At 29.3% G+C, this 830-nt stretch overlaps 1 protein-coding gene across 1 annotated transcript in view; it reads right to left on the minus strand.

Moving 5' to 3' along the window:
• Positions 1 to 526: 526 nt before the first annotated feature.
• Positions 527 to 830, minus strand: part of LOC105457793 — a 19,453-nt gene continuing 19,149 nt past the window's right edge. Inside the window, exon 7 of the mRNA XM_011702667.1 lies at positions 527 to 577. Within this exon, the coding sequence (XP_011700969.1) occupies positions 527 to 577 (51 nt within the window). The remainder of the gene's footprint in view (positions 578 to 830) is intronic.

Genomic DNA, 830 nt, shown 5'->3' on the forward strand with positions numbered 1-830 from the left:
TTAAGTAAGAAAACATAATTTTTATAGGATTATAACTTGGCGCCTTTTATTGATATCAAATCTATAATTTAAAATACTAAAAGAGGTAGAAATACTTTTATTTTGTAAAAATAAGTTGGTACTGCTTAAATTTTATTTTTTAATTATGTGTCAATTAAGAGATCGGTATTTAAAGTATAAAAAGGTCAGAGATCAGTATTTAAAGTATAATAATACTTAGGTTTTAATTTTAAAAAATAAGAGGTGGTACCACTTAGGCTTAATTGTTTAATTTGTTTGCTAAACTGTTTTTTGTTTTTTGTAAAAAAGAGGACATACGTATCAAATTTTGTTCGAGCGCGCTATTTTGTATCACTTAAGAAACCAATATTTAAAATACAATAAGAGATAGCAATTAGGTTTTTCTTATTAAATTATGAACCTCAACTCTCAAGGAGCCGAGCTCAGCCTGCATATGCCTCTTTATAGGGATTCGAAACATTTTCTTCTTACGAGAAACGAGTCCATCTCGCGGCGGTGCTACGTACTACGCCTGCCTGGCCAGCCTGGCGAGCGCGAGCAATAGTACAGGCAGATACTGCCCAGCAAACACAGAATATGGCTTTTATATAACATAGAAGTAACATTTAATGTAACAGATGTTACTCGCTATTTACATAAGAATTATATAACTTTACATTGTTCATACAATAAGAATGAATTATGATATTATTATATTGCTCTGTTATTTATACGATATAAAAGACAAACAATAATATAACTATAATGTCGTGTGTTACATAACAACTGTTATGTTTAAATTGTATTTACATTATATAATTTGAATTACG

Source organism: Wasmannia auropunctata, unplaced genomic scaffold (assembly GCF_000956235.1).
Source record: "Wasmannia auropunctata unplaced genomic scaffold, wasmannia.A_1.0 LD336103.1, whole genome shotgun sequence".
NCBI lineage: Eukaryota > Metazoa > Arthropoda > Insecta > Hymenoptera > Formicidae > Wasmannia > Wasmannia auropunctata.